Genomic DNA, 18,865 nt, shown 5'->3' with positions numbered 1-18,865 from the left:
CTAGTGCCATTTATCAATCTCTTTTTCTATTTAATGGTACTTTCATTTTACTCTCATTTTAAGATAGTCAGCTCATTTGACTTCTATCTGCTTATCACTCTTCGAAATCTGTTTGCTCCTTTGCACATTTGCTAGCTCACCCGTTTACACAGTAGCCAGACTAGCTTCCCAGTGACACACTGCCCAGCCATTAACTTCTTCTTCATTATCTTGGCAAGCTGTGCAGGTTTCTGCTTCATTTGGCACAGCCATTAGACAGGAAACTGGCTTTTCAGGGAACTTCCAGTTTTTCACTTGCTCTCTGTAGGCTTGATTCGTCTCTTCATCTCTATCTGCTGATGCAGAACATCGGGGAATGACTGACTCAGGCAGAAACATTCCTTCATGGTGTCTGATTCTTTACCAAAGCCAGGTGGATATCTTCCCTTTCCAGACATACATTAAACACAGTGTTCTTCAGCCTACTCACCGTAATTCCTTGTTGCTAACTGATTATGCTGAGTCATAGACCTTCAGTGTGTCCAGTGGGTTGCAGCAAAGAGGTGAATGTTGTCAGCAAGTCTCAGGTAATTTCAGTTCCCCTTTCTTCTCACATAATTTGTCCTAAGATGTTCTCCAGGCAGGAGATGGACATCTTGAAATGGAGTATTTTCTTCTCATAAGTGGCTGACTCTCACATTGGAGTAATGTTCATTATCAAACTTTCTTTTACCATACCACAGCACAGTAGGTGTACATGGCTCCTTTCCAGCAAATGTAAATAGATGAGGCCTGATTCTGATCTGACTTACAATAGTTTTACCTCAGTGCAGTTTCTCCTAATTTCACCAGCCAGCATCCCCCCTCATAGCAGGATCTCCATTTCTAGTGCCATAGATGCTGGAACTAGGGATGCTGGGGGTGCTGCTGCACCCCCAGGCTTGAAGTGGTTTCCATTATATATAGGGTTTACAGTATGATTCAATGGCTCTCAGCTCCCCCACTCTACAAATTGTTCCCGCTCCCCTGTCTAGTGCCTCTTGCCAACAACCACTCCAACCCTGCAATGGTCTGATTCTTCTCATGACTTGGCTTTCCAGCCAGGTTGCATTCAGTCCCACCCCTTCCAGGGTAGGAAAGTCCCACAATTAATAGTCCAATGATGTTATGCCAGTTCTTTGGCTCCTAATTGTGGGCTCAGTGTTCCTTATACCCCTTGTCTCCAGGCTTTCAATAGTCCTTACCCCTTGTATCAGGGTTTACTGCCTCCTAGGACTGTTCCTACCTTAGCCTGTCGCTAGGTCCTTTTCCACAGCCCCTTTTCAGGCTCAACGACTTCTTTCAGCTCCTGTAAGGAGCAATGTCTCCCAGGGCCTTCTCTTGGAGGCTGGCTCCTACCCTTTTATCATAGCTCACTACAGGACTTCACTCCACCACCGTGGCTTCCCTGTGTCTCTCCTGGCCTTTTACCAGAGTTCCCTTCCTAGAAGAGGATCCCAAGGCCTGGTCTCCCTGGGCTTCCTGCCTCCCTACTGTCCTGAAGCCCTTCCTTTATATTTCCACTTAGCTCTGACCCAGCTGGGACTCATCCTTAACTGGGCCTGACACATATTGTAGTTGCCACCAGATGCCTTAGTTGAGCTCTCCAGCTACCCTTAACCCTTTCAGTGCCAGCATGGGGTACACACCCCATCACCCATTAGTCTAAGTGAGATCAGAATATGGTCCATTGTTCCTGCCTAAAGACAACTATGATGCAAAATTAGACCAAAAACATTGCAGCAGCCTTGTTACCAGATGTGCCCGTTACTCTGGGGTATGCTCATTTATTAGGGTTACTCTTCTGGGGGGAGGGGTTTCTGTAATTCTATTAATGTACTGCTTGTGTCACTTGTGTGTTCATATGGAGCTCTACTCCTTCCTTCTGCAAGTCGCCTCCCAATGGAACTATCCTGCAGGAACTAGGCTCCCCGGGACTGGGTTCCTCCAGCCCTAGGACTAGATGAACACACACACACACACACACACACTAACAGAGCAAGTCTGAGTGAACCAGGTCATTCAGCACTCTCAAGCTGATCCCCTTATATGTCCCTGTACTCAATGGGCTGGGTTAAGCAGCACTTTCAGCTGCCCCCTGCCCCTTACGTGCCACAGGTTTAACACGTCCCTATCCCCACCTTCACGTCACAATTGTACCAGTAGTAACCCACTGGATGAGCAAACCCCACAGTATTTTTGGGCGCTACAGGGATCTTTATCTTAGGTAAAAGAAGTGCTGCTGCAGAGTAAATGGGGGAAGCTAAAACCCAAAAGAGTAAAGTTCAGAGAGAGAGAGAGAAGCAACCAGCTTAACCATAAAAGTTATTTATTGAATAATAGTGATAACTACACAAGGAGAGCCTAAACCAACATAACAGTTACATTATTAAAGATTAATACCTGAGGTAGAAAAGAAAACAGAGAGAGAGAAAGAGCGGGATCTCACCCATTCCATGGAGCATGAACTGGTCGGGGTTCCTGGGTGATGGTGGTAGCTCAGGGTCCTGAGTGCTGGAGACAGGCAGAGCCCCCAGCACAATCAGTCAGGAGATGGAGTCCCAGTGGAACTGATTCATAGTTTGGATCTAAGCATCAGAACACTGACTGGAAGGTGAGTAGGGATTTTTGTAGAGAAAATACAGTGGTTCAAGGAAGAACACTAGATTTGTTTATAGGTAAACTGATGACTCAAGGGTTTTCTTTAGGCTAGACAAAAGGAGCTGATCACTCTTGGCACTTTCAAGCTGGTGGTGTTTTCTTCCAGGGAGCTCACAATGCAACTAAGCTGCTTCAGTATTTTGGATACCAATCAAGGATTTATTACTAGAATTGGTCTGATAATTGCTGACCTGGGTGTGTGCAGGCATAGGTTTATTAACATCTGGAGCAGAGATTCCCATGATACAGTGCTTCCCTGCTTTTCTGGTCCCAGAGTTCAGTGCAGTTCTCTGCTCTTCATTCTTTATGCTAATCCCTGTCCCACCTTTCATGCAGATGAGGCTAGGGAAGTTGTCTCTATTCTTCATTCTGTATGCTAATGGAGATGTCTTAATCTTGTCACCCTTGTCAGGAGGGGTCTAGGTGTGTCTCCCAATGACCTTCACTGCTCTCTGCAAGCCTTTTCTCTGATTGGTTTTGGTTCAAGCAGAGACTGGTGCAGGGTGAGGGTGTCTTTCATTAGTCAGACAGGCTAGATACTGCACCCTGATTCCCCAAAAACACAGAGCTGACTGGTATCAGCCTGCAGTGGCTGAGGGCAGGACTATGATGTATAACATAAAACATTACAGCTGTTAGAGTGATCATTGTTCTGTCGATTATTTCATTTCCTCCATGGCCCAGTAAAAACAATGTATTGTTCCCTTATTCTGATCTGAAGCCTCTCAGATGTCCTGCCTGGAAACCAGAGAGCATGACAACCTCACCCAGCAGAGGGAAAACCTGGAAAACCTCACCCAGCAGCTGGAGCTTCTCCAAGCACAGAACTTAAACCTTTCAGAGGCTGTCCAGCAGCTGGCAAGCTACTGAAGTACTAAACCATATTGGGGAATCTGCTGTCACCCCAAGGCAGTTTCATAATTGTATGCAAAACTATGTTTATACACTTGGAGCCTGCTTCTGCTCATGGTGAAATCAATTATAATTTTGCCATTGACACTTCAGTAGGAGTAGGGTAAGGCCCTTAATCATGCAACAGCTAATGCCATTTTTGGCAATAAGTCCTATTACAAATAGACCGAAGAAATAATGATGGGTGAGTGGTACTAAAGAGTTTTAAAATGCAAAAGTTTCCAGCCATAGAATGAAATTTTGCTAGGTAAATTACTCTGAAATTAAACTGCATCACCCTCAAATGACTGATAAATATGGTGTAACCCTCAACTTGGTTTTGTTTTGAAGGCTCCAAATGCTGCCTTTGTCCAGATAAATGGCTACAGCACGGAGAGGATTGCTACCACTTTTCTAATGAATTTAAAATTTGGCAAAAGAATAAAGATTATTGTTCTTCACTCACTTCCAAGCTGCTTCAGACAGACAGCAAAGAAGAACTGGTAAATATTTCTTTCTTTTTTAATAGTGGTAGACATAAATCAACAAGATAAAAATGTCTTAATGGCCTAGGGCAGAATAAACTATACAACCCACTGTTATATGGGTAAAGGAAAGCTGCAGCTATTCATTATTTAGAACACAATGTAACTGCAGTATTTATTAGAAATGCTTTTCACTGTTCAATTATCTTCCTAACAGGCTGTAGTGCTGGTGGTGCTTGCTTCATTGGCCCAATACTGAGAATAACCCCACTGGTTTCCCCTCAACTGACATTAAAACACAAGTAACTGCTAGAGCAGATGGGACAGAACTATTTTCAGCACTGTTACAGAACATTAGAGTCCTGTAGGGGGTCAAATTGACATGTCCTATGCACCACCTGAGTCCCAATTAAGACCTATTGTGAGGGCTTATGTGGGACTTAAAAGCATTAAGGCTGCATGCTGGCTTTCTGCTTAGCACACTTTTGGGAGCAATAAAAATAATTGATAGTAGGTCTGTCGATTAATCACAGTTAACTCACACCTTTAACCCAAAAAATTAATCACAATTTTAATCATACTGTTAAACAGTAAAATTTATTAAATATTTTGGATGTTTTTCTACATTTTCAAATATATTGATTTTAATTACAACACAGAATCCGAAGTGTACAGTGCTCAGTTTATATTTTTTTTTATTACAAATATTTGCTCTGTAAAAATGATGGTCCACACTGCTTTGGATTGTTATTAAGTAGAACCCATCATCAGCATGGACACACATCCTCTGGAATGGTGGTTGAAGTATGAATGGACATATGAATCTTTAGTGCATCTGGCACATAAATATCTTGCGACACCGCCTACAAAAGTGCCATGCGAATGCCTGTTCTCACTTTCGGGTAACATTGTAAACAAGAAGCAGGCAGCATTATCTCCTGAAAATGTAAACAAATTTGTTTGTCTGAGGGAATGTCTACACTACGGAATAAGGTCGAATTTATAGCAGTCATTTTTTTAGAAATCGGTTTTATATATTCGAGTGTGTGTGTCCCCACAGAAAATGCTCTAAGTGCATTAAGTGCATTAACTCGGCAGAGTGCTTCCACAGTACCGAGGCTAGAGTCGACTTCCGGAGCATTACACTGTGGATAGCTATCCCACAGTTCCCGCAGTCTCCACTGCCCATTGGAATTCTGGGTTGAGATCCCAATGCCTGATGGGGCTAAAACATTGTCGCGGGTGGTTCTGGGTACATATCGTCAGGCCCCCGTTCCCTCCCTCCCTCCGTGAAAGCAAAGGCAGACAATCGTTTCGTGCCTTTTTTCCTGAGTTACCTGTGCAGACGCCATACCACGGCAAGCATGGAGGCTCAGGTAACCGTCACCCTATGTCTCCTGGGTGCTGGCAGACGCGGTACGGCATTGCTACACAGTAGCAGCAACCCCTTGCCTTGTGGCAGCAGACGGTACAATACGACTGGTAGCCGTCATCGTCATGTCCGAGGTGCTCCTGGCCACGTCGGCTGGGAGCGCCTGGGCAGACATGGGCGCAGGGACTAAATTTGGAGTGACTTGACCAGGTCATTCTCTTTAGTCCTGCAGTCATTCCTATTGAACCATCTTATGGTGAGCAGGCAGGCGATATGGATTGCTAGCAGTCGTACTGTACCATCTTCTGCCGGGCAGGCAAGAGATGAGGATGGCTAGCAGTCGTACTGTACCATCTTCTGCCGAGCAGCCATGAGATGTGGATGGCATGCAGTCCTTCTGCACCGTCTGCTGCCAGCCAAAGATGTAAAAGATAGATGGAGTGGATCAAAACAAGAAATAGACCAGATTTGTTTTGTACTCATTTGCCTCCTCCCCTGTCTAGGGGACTCATTCCTCTAGGTCACACTGCAGTCACTCACAGAGAAGGTGCAGCAAGGTAAATCTAGCCATGTATCAATCAGAGGCCAGGCTAACCTCCTTGTTCCAATAAGAACAATAACTTAGGTGCACCATTTCTTATTGGAACCCTCCGTGAAGTCCTGCTTGAAATACTCCTTGATGTAAAGACACCCCCTTTGTTGATTTTAGCTTCCTGAAGCCAACCCTGTAAGCCGTGTTGTCAGTCGCCCCTCCCTCCGTCAGAGCAACGGCAGACAATCATTCCGCGCCTTTTTTCTGTGCGGATGCCATACCAAGGCAAGCATGGAGGCCGCTCAGCTCACTTTGGCAATTAGGAGCACATTAAACACCACACGCATTATCCAGCAGTATATACAGCACCAGAACCTGGCAAAGCGATACCGGGCGAGGAGGCGACGTCAGCGCAGTCACGTGAGTGATCAGGACATGGACACAGATTTCTCTGAAAGCATGGGCCCTGCCAATGCATGCATCATGGTGCTAATGGGGCAGGTTCATGCTGTGGAACGCTGATTCTGGGCTCGAGAAACAAGCACAGACTGGTGGGACTGCATAATGTTGCAGGTCTGGGACGATTCCCAGTGGCTGCGAAACTTTCGCATGCGTAAGGGCACTTTCATGGAACTTTGTGACTTGCTTTCCCCTGCCCTGAGGCGCATGAATACCAAGATGAGAGCAGCCCTCACAGTTGAGAAGCGAGTGGCGATAGTTCTGTGGAAGCTTGCAACGCCAGACAGCTACCAGTCAGTTGGGAATCAATTTGGAGTGGGCAAATCTACTGTTGGGGCTGCTGTGATGCAAGTAGCCCACGCAATCAAAGATCTGCTGATATCAAGGGTAGTGACCCTGGGAAATGTGCAGGTCATAGTGGATGGCTTTGCTGCAATGGGATTCCCTAACTGTGGTGGGGCCATAGACGGAACCCATATCCCTATTTTGGCACCGGAGCACCAAGCCGCCGAGTACATAAACCTCAAGGGGTACTTTTCAATAGTGCTGCAAGCTCTGGTGGATCACAAGGGATGTTTCACCAACATCAACGTGGGATGGCCGGGAAAGGTACATGACGCTCGCATATTCAGGAACTCTGGTCTGTTTCAAAAGCTGCAGGAAGGGACTTTATTCCCAGACCAGAAAATAACCATTGGGGATGTTGAAATGCCTATATGTATCCTTGGGGACCCAGCCTACCCCTTAATGCCATGGCTCATGAAGCCGTACACAGGCAGCCTGGACAGTAGTCAGGAGCTGTTCAACTACAGGCTGAGCAAGTACAGAATGGTGGTAGAATGTGCATTTGGACGTTTAAAGGCACTCTGGCGCAGTTTATTGACTCACTTAGACCTCAGCGAAACCAATATTCCCACTGTTATTACTGCTTGCTGTGTGCTCAACAATATCTGTGAGAGTAAGGGGGAGACGTTTATGGCAGGGTGGGAGGTTGAGGCAAATCGCCTGGCTGCTGGTTACGCACAGCCAGACACCAGGGCGGTTAGAAGAGCACAGGAGGGCGCGGTACACATCAGAGAAGCTTTGAAAACCAGTTTCATGACTGGCCAGGCTACGGTGTGAAAGTTCTGTTTGTTTCTCCTTGATGAAACCCCCCGCCCCTTGGTTCACTCTACTTCCCTGTAAGCTAACCACCCGCCCCTCCTCCCTTCAATCACTGCTTGCAGAGGCAATAAAGTCATTGTTGCGTCACATTCATGCATTCTTTATTCATTCATCACACAAATAGGGGGATGACTACCAAGGTAGCCCAGGAGGGGTGGTGGAGGAGGGAAGGAAAATGCCACACAGCACTTTAAAAGTTTACAACTTTAAAATTTATTGAATGACAGCCTTCTTTTTTGGGGGCAATCCTCTGTGGTGGAGTGGCTGGTTGGCCGGAGGCCCCCCCACCGCGTTCTTGGGCGTCTGGGTGTAGAGGCTATGGAACTTGAGGAGGAGGGCGGTTGGTTACACAGGGGCTGTAGTGGCAGTCTGTGCTCCAGCTGCCTTTGCTGCAGCTCAGCCATACACTGGAGCATACTGGTTTGGTCCTCCAGCAGCCTCAGCATTGAATCCTGCCTCCTCTCATTATGCTGCCGCCACATTTGAGCTTCAGCCCTGTCTTCAGCCCGTCACTTACTCTCTTCAGCCCGCCACCTCTCCTCCCGGTCATTTTGTGCTTTCCTGCACTCTGACATTATTTGCCTCCACGCATTCGTCTGTGCTCTGTCAGTGTGGGAGGACAGCAGGAGCTCGGAGAACATTTCATTGCGAGTGCGTTTTTTTTTCTTTCTAAGCTTCACTAGCCTCTGGGAAGAAGAAAATCCTGTGATCATTGAAACACATGCAGCTGGTGGAGAAAAAAAAAGGGACAGCGGTATTTAAAAAGACACATTTTATAAAACAGTGGCTACACTCTTTCAGGGTAAATCTTGCTATTAACATTACATACATAGCACATGTGCTTTCGTTACAAGGTCGCATTTTGCCTCCCCCCACTGCATGGCTACCCCCTCAACCTTCCCCCCTCCCTGTGGCTAACAGCGGGGAACATTTCTGTTCACCCACAGGCAAACAGCCCAGCAGGAATGGGCTCCTCTGAGTGTCCCCTGAAGAAAAGCACTCTATTTCAACCAGGTGACCACGAATTATATCTCACTCTCCTGAGGATAACACAGAGAGATAAAGAACGGATGTTGTTTGAACGCCAGCAAACATACACTGCAATGCTTTGTTGTATAATGATTCCCGAGTACGTGTTACTGGCCTGGAGTGGTAAAGTGTCCTACCATGAAGGACGCAATAAGGCTGCCCTCCCCAGAAACCTTTTGCAAAGGCTTTGGGAGTACATCCAGGAGAACCGCGAATGCCAGGGCAAAGTAATCCTTTCACATGCTTGCTTTTAAACCATGTATAGTATTTTAAAAGGTACACTCACCGGAGGTCCCTTCTCCGCCTGCTGGGTCCAGGAGGCAGCCTTGGGTGGGTTCGGGGGGTATTGGCTCCAGGTCCAGGGTGAGAAACAGTTCCTGGCTGTCGGGAAAACCGGTTTCTCCGCTTGCTTGCTGTGAGCTATCTACAACCTCATCATCATCATCATCTTCTTCGTCCCCAAAACCTGCTTCCGTATTGCCTCCATCTCCATTGAAGGAGTCAAACAACACGGCTGGGGCAGTGGTGGCTGAACCCCCTAAAATGGCATGCAGCTCATCATAGAAGCGGCATGTTTGGGGCTCTGACCCGGAGCGGCCGTTCGCCTCTCTGGTTTTCTGGTAGGCTTGCCTCAGCTCCTTCAGTTTCACACGGCACTGCTTCGGGTCCCTGTTATGGCCTGTGTCCTTCATGCCCTGGGAGATTTTGACAAAGGTTTTGGCATTTCGAAAACTGGAACGGAGTTCTGATAGCACGGATTCCTCTCCCCAAACGGCGATCAGATCCCGTACCTCCCGTTCGGTCCACGCTGGAGCTCTTTTGCGATTCTGGGACTCCATCATGGTCACCTGTGCTGATGAGCTCTGCATGGTCACCTGCAGCTTGCCACATTGGCCAAACAGGAAATGAGATTCAAAAGTTCGCGGTTCTTTTCCTGTCTACCTGGCCAGTGCATCTGAGTTGAGAGTGCTGTCCAGAGCGGTCACAATGGAGCACTCTGGGATAGCTCCCGGAGGCCAATACCGTCGAATTGTGTCCATAGTACCCCAAATTCGAGCCGGCAAGGCCAATTTAAGCACTAATCCACTTGTCAGGGGTGGAGTAAGGAAATCGATTTTAAGAGCCCTTTAAGTCGAAATAAAGGGCTTCATCGTGTGGACGGGTGCAGGTTTACATCGATTTAATGCTGCTAAATTCGACCTAAAGTTCTAGTGTAGACCAGGGCTGAGTGATTGGCTGAACAAGAAGTAGGACTGAGTGGACTTGTAAGATATAAAGTTTTACATTGTGTTATTTTTGAATGCAGTTTTTTGTACATAATTCTATATTTGTAAGTTGCACTTTCATGATAAAGAGATCGCACTACAGTACTTGTATGAGGTGTACTGAAAAATACTATTTCTTTTGTTTTTTTACAGTGCAAATACTTGTAATAAAAAATAAATATAAAGTGAGCACTGTACACTTTGTATTCTGTGTTGTAAATGAAATCAATATATTTGAAAATGTAGAAAACACCCAAAAATATTTAAATAAATGGTATTCTATTATTGTTTAACAGTGTGATTAATTGTGCAATTAATCACAATTTATTTTTTTAATCATGATTAATCACGATTATTTTTTTAATCGTTTGACAGCCCTAATTTGATAGTAATTAATAATGGTGAAAACATGATTGAGACTCAGGACAAATACAACAGCATGAACTTAGGTCTTGGGAGATAAGGGAAGGAAGAGATGAGTTTCACTATTTCATTTTAAAATTATATAATTTTCATATGGAATGATAGCCATTAAAAAAATAAACTTTGTCATCCATTAATACAAAATTACCACATTGTTACTACAGTTATTTCCTGCTGAAAATAAAGAAAACAATGTATGCTAACTGTTGACAAAAAGCGATTTGCTAATGGCTACAATTATATTTTGTTACTGATCTGAAAACTTAAAAGTGCAGATCTACTCTCCAAAATGACTTCATAAAAATGGCAATTTATTATTTCACAGATTAGCTCCCTGTGTGTGCAGTCAGAGTCAGAGCTGCTTAGCTTAGTGATAAAAGTGATACTTTGAGATGAAATTTTCGAAAGCACCTATGTGATTTGGAAGTCAAAGTCCCATTTTCAAAAACAAGTTAAGTGCTTAGGAGCCTGAGCCTCATTGAAACTCATTGGGTCTTCGCCTCATAAGTGCCTGGGACATGTTTCAAAATGGCACTTTGGCTCCCAAGTCATTTAGGTGCTTTTGAAAATTTTACCCCAGATCTTCAGCTAAAGTAAATCAATGTTGCCGCATTAGCTTCAATAGAGCTACACCAAATTACACCATCTGAAGATCTGACCCTCAGGCTCCAGGTTGAGTTTACAGGGATGGCAGTTAGATAAAGGTATATTTTTACCTGTAATTTGTCAAAATTTCATCTTGAGTTACTGAGAGACAATGGACAATGAACAATAAAGTTTGTGATGTCATTTTGGCAGACGTACTGAATAATAAATATGCATTTCAATAATAAAGCATGGTCCCAGTGCTGTTGTGCTAGTGATTGTATAAACATATAACAAAGAGACAGTTCCAGCTCTGGGCAATTTATAATCTAAGCCTCTCAAACGTTAAAAGTTCTGGGCCTGATCCTCAGTTGGTATAAACTGGTGCTAAGTCTATTGAGGGTAATATAGCTATGCTGATTTACACCAGTTGAGAATCTAGCCTATTATCTCCTAATAGCCTCTGAAAACACTTTAATTTTATTTGAGAGAACCAACTATAAACCTATGTCACCATATTAGCCCGGCTGCCTGGGGTTTGAGATACAGGCTTTTGGCTGTTTGGCAGCAGAAAGCTATGCTACTTAATTAAACTTTTGCACACAAATAAGCTCTCTGCTCTCTCATATAGCTATGCTGATTTACACCAGTTGAGAATCTAGCCTATTGTCTCCTAATATCCTCTGAAAGCACTTTAATTTTATTTGAGAGAACCAACTATAAACCTAAGCTTCTGGTATGGGAGAGAAAAAAGGAATGGGGGGCTGATAGACAGCCAGCTATTTTATTCCAGGACACTAAAGAGAGGGACTCAGCTGACTTTATTTTCCTTCTGGTTAGCATATCCTGAAGGCAAGAATTTTTCTAACCTGAGTGAGATCATCTTTGGCCTGTGAAATCATTAACTGCATGAAACTCCAGTGATGATACATATCACTGTGCAAGAGCACTAACATTAATTACTCTAATGAGACTATCCTGTCATTTCCAATGAAATATTCAAATAGGAGAAACTTAGTACTTACATTAGTTCTCTTGTTCTTGTGCAGGATTTCATAATGCAGGAGTTATTTAAACTTTCTGATGTTTGCCAAGGTCTTCGTTACCATGAAAATTACTGGTTTGGACTGTCATATAACACAGCCATTAAGAAGTGGGTGTGGGAGGATGGCAGCACCTTATCCTCTCATCTGTACATATCTCTTGGCATTTTAACTCATGTTTGCAATAGGATTAAAGGTATCTGCCTTAAATGAAATGTGAAATCTGACTTTGCATTCCAGGTTTCAAATCCCAGAAAATAATTATAAATTTTATCGGAATGGGGTTTGTCCCTATTTTCAAGGTGAAAAAGTCCTGGCTGGAGATTGTTGGCAATTGGGATATACTATCCGTGAGAAGAAAGGAAGATTTAGTGCCTGACTGGATTAAGACACCAAGAAAAGAAGATGAAGCAGAATGGAACAAAGATAAGTATAGCCCAGGACTTTTGAATTGATAAGAGACTGGTCCCTTGGGATGTTACAAAACAACATATATTGTTATGTACAATTTTATTAAACAAAACTGGTTTTAATGATCGGGGCAAATATTGAGGGATTAGGAATGTGGAGCAGCAGCCTCATTTGATAAACTACATCCTTGGGAATGTTCCTTATCTGGTCAAACTTCTCCCACAAGCCTGAATAAAGGAGAGATTCTGCTCTTAGTTACACAGGGGTAAAATGGTAGTAACTCCTTTGAAGCCAATGGAGTTACTCCTGATTTACACCTCTGCAAATGAGAGCAGAATCTCTCAGTTCAGAATCAGAGGGAGCTAAACACGAGCACACTAAAGAGGAGTTTCATCACTAGAACTGATTTTAAAGCAAAAGAAGAGTATTGATGCACCCTAAAGTTTCTTTGGCTTGTCATTCCTACCTGCTTTCCTCTTATCATTTTTAGAGCCATGAGCTCAAACCAGTGACCTGAACCAGATCTGAACCCCTGCAAAGTTTGGGAAGTTCTGACCTGGGTATTACCTCTACTGTTTGGGCCTATCTCTCATTATTTTAAATGACTGTTTGATATAGTCTGTCTCTCTCCCTTCCAGCATGGTTCTTCCTGCTGCTGGAGCTTGGAGTGATGTCGGAACATTACTAGATAGTAGGAAACAAAAGGACATCAAAAGCTCAGCTTTATGACCTCACTGCAAGATGAGATTAGATGGGCTGGGAAGCAGCAAGCCCACTAGACCTAACGGGTCACATTCCATTCGCACACCAGTGCCATCTCTAGGGCCTCTTGTGAATGCAGAAAGAGATTGACTTAAACACTTCTTGGAACCATATTTATAATTAGAGCCCTACCAAATTCACAGTCCATTTTTGCAAATTTCATGGTCACAGAAGTTTTAAAAACTTGAATGTCATGGTTTCAGATATAGAAATCTTAAATGTCATGGTGTTGGAACAGAGCATGAATATGTATTTTTAAATGGCAAAATATAAACATGTAAAGTCTTTAAGTCAGAGTTGCTCAAACTGGGAGGTTGTGGGATGAAGGGGGGGAGGTTGCTAGGCTACTGTCGGGGGCGTCGCAGTATTGCCACCCGAACTTCTGTGCTGCCTCCCCAGCTAGGTCGCCAGAGAGCAGCAGCACCAACGCTAACAGCAGCGCCAATGCCCGCAGCAACAGAGAAGTGAGGGCGGCAGTGCCGTGCCGTGCGGTGTTCTCCTCCTAACCCTCCACCCCTCAGCAAATGGGATTGGAGACACTTTCCGCATCCACGAACATCTGTCACCAGTTATGACAGGGTAAGGTGGCAGAAATTCTTTAGTGGGCATTTACACTGGCAGTGGATCTGGCTCTTTTTCTGGCAATCAGCCACCACAGTGAGAAAAGTTGGAAAACCACGTTAAGGGAAACAACAAACAGACACAGAACTATAGCGTGTATAAGAGACAGAAAGAGAGAAAACAGTGACTCTGTCTGTAATATTTTGCATCTGAAATGAGCTGCTCTACAAAAATGGAAAAAAATCATAGCACTGCTGCCACTCCGTTAAATAAATGCCTTGTATTTAAATTGACGACAGAATCCTAACATCTCTTTATGCATGTGTGTGGGTACACACATACACACTTATCAAATTTGCCATTCTGTGCTAAGAATCTTCATCTATATTTTTGTAAATTTTCCAAGATTATGTAAACTTTTAGCTGATCAAAGCGTCTCATGCATCTGGAGTTTCCAGGCACCGTGAGTGCCTCAATTAATACAAAAGGCAAACCAGTACTTTAGCAAAGGTTTCAGAGTAGCAGCAGTGTTAGTCTGTATTCGCAAAAAGAAAAGGAGTACTCCTTTTCTTTTTGCTTTAGCAAAGTGAATTCCAAGGTGGTCAGGCAATTCAAATTGAAACTCTCTCTTGTAAAGATACATATGTCCACCCCCGCAGAGCTTTGGTGAGAAATACAGCACATATACAAGCCAGTTACCACTTCCTGTGTAGTGTCAGCCAAAGAAGGCACATAAGAGTCCAGTTCATGTACATGATATCTGTGACAGACCCAGGGTTGGACACTGCTATGGCGTGATATGCTGTTCTTTTTCTCCCCTTTAAATATTCTTTTGTTTGAGGAAAAAAGCCCTGCAAGATAGAATGCTAACAGTCATTTTGGGCCTCCTTTGTTCACTTCAGTGTAAAATCAGGATACTCAGCACCTTAGGATCTCACTTTGGGAAAGCAAAATACTTCATTGCATCTTAAGAAATAAAAGTATTGACCCAAACTGTATTGATGGACCCTAGCCAGCTACCAAAGGACTGTGACCTGGATTCACAAAAGGTCCTTAGATGTTGTGATGCTGAGCATTGCAACACCTCACTTTTGGGCACCTAAAAAGACATAGGAACACACTGTGATATACATGCACACTGAGTTAGGTGTCTAGGCTCCTTATACAAGGAATGGAGAGAGACAAGCAGAATGGGATTCAGAGAAGCCAGGACACTAGGCAGGGATGTGTCTTAAGCCCCACCCCACTCAGGGAGATAGGAGCCTGAGTCCAGACTGCACAGAGGTGCTTAGCCCTGATAGTGATTCACGCATAGGAACCCCTGTTCTGGAGGCAGTCAGCGTAGGCACCTAAGCTACTTCTTGTGAGAATGAGTTAGTCAGGTGCCTAACTCCACACAAAACAAATGGAGTAGAAGATGGTGGTGCCTACCTCTAACCAGGGGTTAGAGTACTTGTCTGGGATGTGGGAGAACCAGGTTCAATTTCTCTCCCTCACTTGGTAGGGAGAAAGAATTAACACCAGGCTCTCCCACTACTCAGGACAGCATGCTCTAATCATGGGGTTAAAGGCTATTCTTATAGTCACCTTCCTCACTCTCTCCTGTTGAAGTTGTTCCAGTCTGGATAAATAACTAAAAAGTGACTGGAGCAGGGGGACTGGACCCTAGATCTCCTCCTCCCAGCTGAGTGTCCTAACCCATGGACTAGAGTCACTGTCTTGGTATTTAAAGTTATTTTACTGTGTCTAAATACTTAAATAATCAATAAGAAAAGGAGTACTTGTGGCACCTTAGAGACTATCCAATTTATTTGAGCATAAGCTTTCGTGAGCTACAGCTCACAAGCTTATGCTCAAATAAATTGGTTAGTCTATAAGGTGCCACAAGTACTCCTTTTCTTTTTGTGAATACAGACTAACACGGCTGTTACTCTGAAACCTGTCATTAAATAATCAATGGGACAGGAAGAGAATGGCTGCAGGGCCCAGTTCACCTGCTCCACTCACTCTTTAATTATTTATCCAAACTGGAACAACTTCATCAGGAAAGGCAGAAGAAGCCTCACATCAGATTACAATGCCACAGGAAACATAATCCCAGCAAAGGATGTTTTTATGGTACACCCAGCTCCACTGAAAACAGAAAACTGTGGAAACCTCATGTGAAAAGTCTGTTTGCTCAGGGTCTGAGTCTGCTTCTTTTGAAGTTAACGGTAAAAAATGCCACTGACTTCAAGACTAGCAGCCTCAAGCTTTGTAAAAGTTTGGATGCCTATTAAAAAAAAAATCTTACAAGCCCCCAGATATTTTCAGATAAGATTTATATGTCACTAATTATAAAATAGACTATAAAGCATGCAAAATAATCCTTATGATTATTCTAATACATTTATCCCTGTTCCATGCAGACACTTCTGAGATGAGGGTGGCATGGTGAAAAATAGACTTAGCCCTTCTCTCCACTGGGATGTTAGTCACTAGTGTAGTTGCCCTGTGGCAAATTACTAGTGTAGACACAACTGACATCAGTGCAGTGAGGTTTGCTCTGGGACAGCTTCCCCTCAACTGGAGTAAGCTTCCCCAATGTAAATCATACTGAACCAGTATAGACCACCAATGCAACTATACTGGTGACTAAAACCCTAGTATAGACAAGGCCTGAAATTCACAGTAAAATGACATGCACTTGTACATGCCCTGAGCAAAGGGTGCCATATAAAGTATAATATCCAAAGCCTCTGTCACCACTAAATCTTGACTTCAAATCCAGCAGCTCATTGTTATTCGCAGAGTACCTATGCTGTCACAACATTAAGACAAAATAGCGATGTAGTCATCAATTTATTCACGCAGCACATAAGGCATTGCCACATTTGTCACAGAGTAGCCATGTCTGCTATTCACACAGCAGATTAGATATCACCACCATGTAATTTTCACAATACTCTACCATCACCTTTTATTCTTACCCTATCCATGTAATCACCATATTGTTTTCATATTAGCTGTGTCATGTCAGTAACCAGATGTATTTTACAATGCTAAAATAACATCTCAAAAAACTAAAGCAATTAACCCAGGAATCATAGAATCATAGAATATCAGGGTTGGAAGGGACCCCTGAAGGTCATCTAGTCCAACCCCCTGCTCGAAGCAGGACCAATTCCTAGTTAAATCATCCCAGCCAGGGCTTTCTCAAGCCTGACCTTAAAAACCTCTAAGGAAGGAGATTCTACCACCTCCCTAGGTAACGCATTCCAGTGTTTCACCACCCTCTTAGTGAAAAAGTTTTTCCTAATATCCAATCTAAACCTCCCCCACTGCAACTTGAGACCATTACTCCTCGTTCTGTCATCTGCTACCATTGAGAACAGTCTAGAGCCATCCTCTTTGGAACCCCCTTTCAGGTAGTTGAAAGCAGCTATCAAATCCCCCCTCATTCTTCTCTTCTGCAGGCTAAACAATCCCAGCTCCCTCAGCCTCTCCACATAAGTCATGTGTTCTAGACCCCTAATCATTTTTGTTGCCCTTCGCTGGACTCTCTCCAATTTATCCACATCCTTCTTGTAGTGTGGGGACAAAACTGGACACAGTACTCCAGATGAGGCCTCACCAATGTCGAATAGAGGGGAACGATCACGTCCCTCGATCTGCTCGCTATGCCCCTACTTATACATCCCAAAATGCCATTGGCCTTCTTGGCAACAAGGGCACACTGCTGACTCATATCCAGCTTCTCGTCCACTGTCACCCCTAGGTCCTTTTCCGCAGAACTGCTGCCTAGCCATTCGGTCCCTAGTCTGTAGCGGTGCATTGGATTCTTCCGTCCTAAGTGCAGGACCCTGCACTTATCCTTATTGAACCTCATCAGATTTCTTTTGGCCCAATCCTCCAATTTGTCTAGGTCCTTCTGTATCCTATCCCTCCCCTCCAGCGTATCTACCACTCCTCCCAGTTTAGTATCATCCGCAAATTTGCTGAGAGTGCAATCCACACCATCCTCCAGATCATTTATGAAGATATTGAACAAAACCAGCCCCAGGACCGACCCTTGGGGCACTCCACTTGATACCGGCTGCCAACTAGACATGGAGCCATTGATCACTACCCGTTGAGCCCGACAATCTAGCCAGCTTTCTACCCACCTTATAGGAGCTAGAGACTGAAAGGATAAATGTACAAGAAAATAAATTGCTCTGCATCACTTGGGCAGAACAAAGGCTCATCAGATGCCTTCCCTGACAGTGTGATCTCAGTGAGGATTTCTCTCTGAGATGATGGGATGGGAGCTTTTACTCTTGAGCAACCCTTTGACGCCTCAGCCATCACTCACCAGGGACGGCAGGTTTGCATAATTTTTGGTAGTGCCCAGAATGGGTCCAAGTCCCCCCCTCCTCCCCAAGGCTCTGGGAGGGAGTTTGGGTGCTGGGTGCAGGCTGTGGGCTGGGGCAGGGGGTTGGGTGCAGGAGGAGTTGGGGGGGCAGACTCTGGGAGGGAGTTTGGGTGCAGAAGGGGGTTTGGGGTGCAGGCTCTGGGACAGAGTTTGGGTAGAGGAGGGGTGCAGGCTCCGGTAGGGAGTTTGCTGGGACAGAGTTTGGGTAGAGGAGGGGTGCAGGCTCCGGTAGGGAGTTTGCGTGCTGGGTGTGGGCTCTGGGCTGGGACAGGGGGTTGGGATGAAGGAAGGATGCGGGGGGGGGGGGGGGGGAGGGGGGTTGGGTGTGGGACTAGGGTGTGGGGCTGAGCCAGGGATGAGGAGTTTGGGGTGCAGCAGGAAGGCTGCCCTGGGGCCGGGGTAGGGGGCCAGAGAGGAGGACTCCCCCAGCCCTCTTGGTGCCGGCAGCAGCAAGCTCTGGGGGAGAGAGGGGCCCCTCCCCACAGCGTGACACTCACCCAATCCCCCCCAGGCTATTGCTCAGGAGGTCCAGCCAAGATAAGCCCCTCCCCACTCGGAGTCACCTGCGGGGCGGGGGGGGGCTGCCATGCACCTCCTCCCTCCGCAGGCGCAGCAGCCACCTTAGCCTGCCCCCAGTGCTGCTCCCTTGTAGCTGGCAGCGGCTGGTGAGGAAGTGCAGCGTGGAGCTGCAGGGGAAAGCCGCCCACTGCCCAGGGCAGGCAGGGACACTCCGGGGGAGGCACGCAGGGGCGACAGGCAGGGCCGGGGTGGCAGGCAGGGCTGAGGGAGAGACCTGGCTCAGAACATTGGT

At 45.2% G+C, this 18,865-nt stretch overlaps 1 protein-coding gene across 1 annotated transcript in view; it reads left to right on the top strand.

Annotated features, from left to right (window-relative positions):
• Positions 1 to 12,306, top strand: part of LOC144267908 (oxidized low-density lipoprotein receptor 1-like) — a 36,170-nt gene extending 23,864 nt beyond the window's left edge. The window contains exons 6-10 of the mRNA XM_077822376.1: positions 3,401 to 3,537; positions 3,757 to 3,775; positions 3,922 to 4,073; positions 11,934 to 12,076; positions 12,168 to 12,306. Coding sequence (XP_077678502.1) covers positions 3,401 to 3,537; positions 3,757 to 3,775; positions 3,922 to 4,073; positions 11,934 to 12,076; positions 12,168 to 12,306 — 590 coding nt within the window. The remainder of the gene's footprint in view (positions 1 to 3,400; positions 3,538 to 3,756; positions 3,776 to 3,921; positions 4,074 to 11,933; positions 12,077 to 12,167) is intronic.
• The last annotated feature ends 6,559 nt before the right edge of the window (positions 12,307 to 18,865 follow it).

Source organism: Eretmochelys imbricata, chromosome 1 (assembly GCF_965152235.1).
Source record: "Eretmochelys imbricata isolate rEreImb1 chromosome 1, rEreImb1.hap1, whole genome shotgun sequence".
NCBI lineage: Eukaryota > Metazoa > Chordata > Testudines > Cheloniidae > Eretmochelys > Eretmochelys imbricata.
This window is presented reverse-complemented; position numbering and strand designations above follow the sequence as displayed.